The sequence below is a fragment of the Raphanus sativus genome, unplaced genomic scaffold, assembly GCF_000801105.2.
Source record: "Raphanus sativus cultivar WK10039 unplaced genomic scaffold, ASM80110v3 Scaffold4079, whole genome shotgun sequence".
Classification (NCBI taxonomy): domain Eukaryota; kingdom Viridiplantae; phylum Streptophyta; class Magnoliopsida; order Brassicales; family Brassicaceae; genus Raphanus; species Raphanus sativus.
In genome coordinates this window covers 5,766-8,598 of record NW_026619382.1, presented here as the reverse complement: position 1 = coordinate 8,598, position 2,833 = coordinate 5,766, and the positions used below count along the sequence as shown (strand labels likewise).

Here is a 2,833-nt window from a genome sequence, read left to right as displayed (position 1 = left end):
GTTGATGGCTCTGCAGTCAACACACATTCTCCAGTTCCATCTTTTTTTGGCACAAGAAGCACTTGGAACGGCACAAGGACTCATGCTTTCTCTGATATGTCCCTTTTCCATAAGCTCCTCCACTTGCTTTTGTAGCTCTTTAGTTTCAACAGGGTTGGTCCTGTAAGATGGCCGGTTTGGAAGTGTAGCTCCAGGAACAAAATCTATCTGATGCTCAATCCCACGAATTGGAGGTAACCCAATTGGATTGTCTTCTGGAAAGATATCTTTATATTCCTGCAAAAGAGAAGATAGTTCACTCGGATATTCCGGTGTTTTATTAGCAACAGTTAGTAGGTTCTCTTTAAACCTGAGTAAAACAAAAGAATTTTGAGAGTAGAGAATTCTTTTGATCTCCCCTGTTTTGGCATAGAGACTGTGTTGCTTGCTTTGATCAGGCTTGAGATCAATCTTTTTCTTTTTCTGAAGTTGAAGTTGATCTTCATGAACCTCTTTTGGAGTTAGAGGCACCAGCACGGTTTTCTTGCCATTATGCTCAAAGGTGTGCTTGTTAGTATAACCATCATGCATCACACGCCTGTCTGATTGCCAAGGTCGTCCAAGAAGAATGTGGCTTGCCTCCATAGGTAGTATATCACATAGAACCTCATCTTCGTATTTACCAATGGCTATGGGAATCAGAACCTGAGTTGAGACTCTCATTTCTCCTTCTTCATTAAGCCACTGCAACCGGTATGGCTTTGGATGTTTCTGAACTTTCAAACCCAACTTTGCCACCATTGTCTCACTGGCCACGTTGACACAACTTCCTCCATCAATGATGAGACTACAGACCTTTCCTTGAACCAGACATCTAGTGTAGAACAAATTCTCACGCTGCTCAGTCTCTTCTGCCTTGGTTTGAAGATTCAGAAGTCTTCTTGTTACTAGTAACCTTCCTCTGACCGGTTCTTCTTCAGACTCTGCCTCAGATTGCTCACGTTCAGTGTGGATCTTCTCATCCTGAGACAAATACTCTCCAGTGTCTAGAAGGATCATGGTTTTCTTGTTAGTACATTCGTTGGCATAGTGTCCACGCCCTTGACACTTAAAGCACTTGACATCCCGAGACTTTGAACCCGTAGCTACTGCTTTTCCTTTGTCTTTGTCAAAGATGCTGCCAGGTTTAGTGTCATCCTTCTGATAAGGTTTGCTCTCCTTCTGGTAACTAGGCTTCTCTTCCCTTGAATGCTGAAACTTGCTAGTACCATAGCTAGAACGAGAGTAGCTCTTTCTTTTGAGTTGTTGTTCCACCAAGATAGCTTTGTGTAGCATCTCCTCTAGCTCAACGTAATGCTGCATCTCCACTCTATCTTGTATCTCACGGTTGAGTCCTCCAAGAAACCTTGACATGGTAGCTTCTCTATCTTCTGAGACACTCGCTCTCTGCATCAACAACTCCATCTCTTGATAGTATTCCTCCACGGTTTTGGAGCCTTGAATCAGTTTTCGTAGCCTCTGGTGCAGATCACGATGGTAGTGGCTAGGTACAAACCTCTTGCGCATCAAAGACTTCATCTCTTGCCAAGAGTCAACAGGATACTCTTGATTGACACGTCTAGCAGTCACCAGTTGATCCCACCAACTCAAAGCATAGTCATAAAACTCAGTAGTGGCAATCTGGATCCTTTGAGCGTTTGTGTAGTGTTGACAATTGAAGACGATCTCAATCTTCTTCTCCCACTCCAAGTAAGCATCAGGATCAACCTTGCCATGGAAAGGAGGGATCTTGATCTTAAGACCAGTATACTCATCTCTATGATACCTTCTTCCCACGTGATCTCTCCTAGGTCTCCTACGACTGTCTCTAGAAGAGGATCTTCTACGCTCATAGTAGTTATCAGTTTCTTGTGAACCATCATGCTCTCGTTGGCGTTGTGGAGATTGCTCTTCTCTTTCAGCTTCACGGCTGTGTCCTTGACCAGTAGCTTGTCTAATCTCCCTTCTAATTTCTTCCATGTTGTCTTTCATCATAGTTGACATGTTCTCCAACATGGTTTTGTTCAACTGAGCAGTCATGGCTTCCATCAGCATTTTGTTTCTTCTCATCAAGTCTGCTTCTTCATCAGTCTCGTTCCCCATGGTACCTGATTCAATCAAACACTTAAACAAATAAGTAGTTCAATAGAAACGAGATCAAACAATAAAAAAAAATGAAAACTTGCAGAACAAACAACAGATCTATGATCACGATTTCTTCAAACACAAGCAATTGATCGATTCAAATTCAAATATGATAAAAATTCTTAGATCTAACAGGATTCGATTCAGATCAATGAAAACAAGTGATAGAATGATCAGATCAAGTGATAAACTTAAACAAAAACACAGATCTATCGATGATTTGAAAAGAAGCTGAAGAGTTCAAATCAAAAAACAAAGAGAGATCGAGAACTTCCCTATCCAGAGTGCTCTGATACCACTTAATACGATCCTAGGATGATTTCTCTGGATGATATGGATAGATCCTTGCAAGATCGAATCAAAGACTCAAGATCTTCAAGGCAGTGAAATGGTGATGAATCAAAGAGTTGCGGAATGGCTCCTTGACACGGTTTAGTTGACTAGATTGGATATAACACACCTCTTTAGACAACTAGAGATTGCTGGATATTACTCACCAACAGAACTCAAGAACTCGCAAAGACAAGTCACAGAGAACAAGGGTTTTTAGATAAAAGATTGGATGATCTTATTAGACTACGAGACACACACATATATAGTGAGATCCTTGTACATGCACAAGGTCTCGGAAACAACAAGAGTCATTAAGGAACAGGCTCCTCTTTGACTT

General features: G+C 41.5%; 1 protein-coding gene across 1 annotated transcript; it reads right to left on the bottom strand.

Annotated features, from left to right (window-relative positions):
* Positions 1–25: 25 nt before the first annotated feature.
* Positions 26–2,121, bottom strand: LOC130507141 (uncharacterized; the record flags this gene model as incomplete). The annotated part of the gene is made up of 3 exons (XM_057001852.1): positions 1,747–2,121; positions 1,417–1,659; positions 26–1,335 (listed from the first exon to the last, which is right to left on the bottom strand). Coding segments are annotated over exons 1-3 (1,928 nt in total), but the record flags the coding sequence as incomplete, so codon positions are not given.
* Between the last annotated feature and the right edge of the window lie 712 nt (positions 2,122–2,833).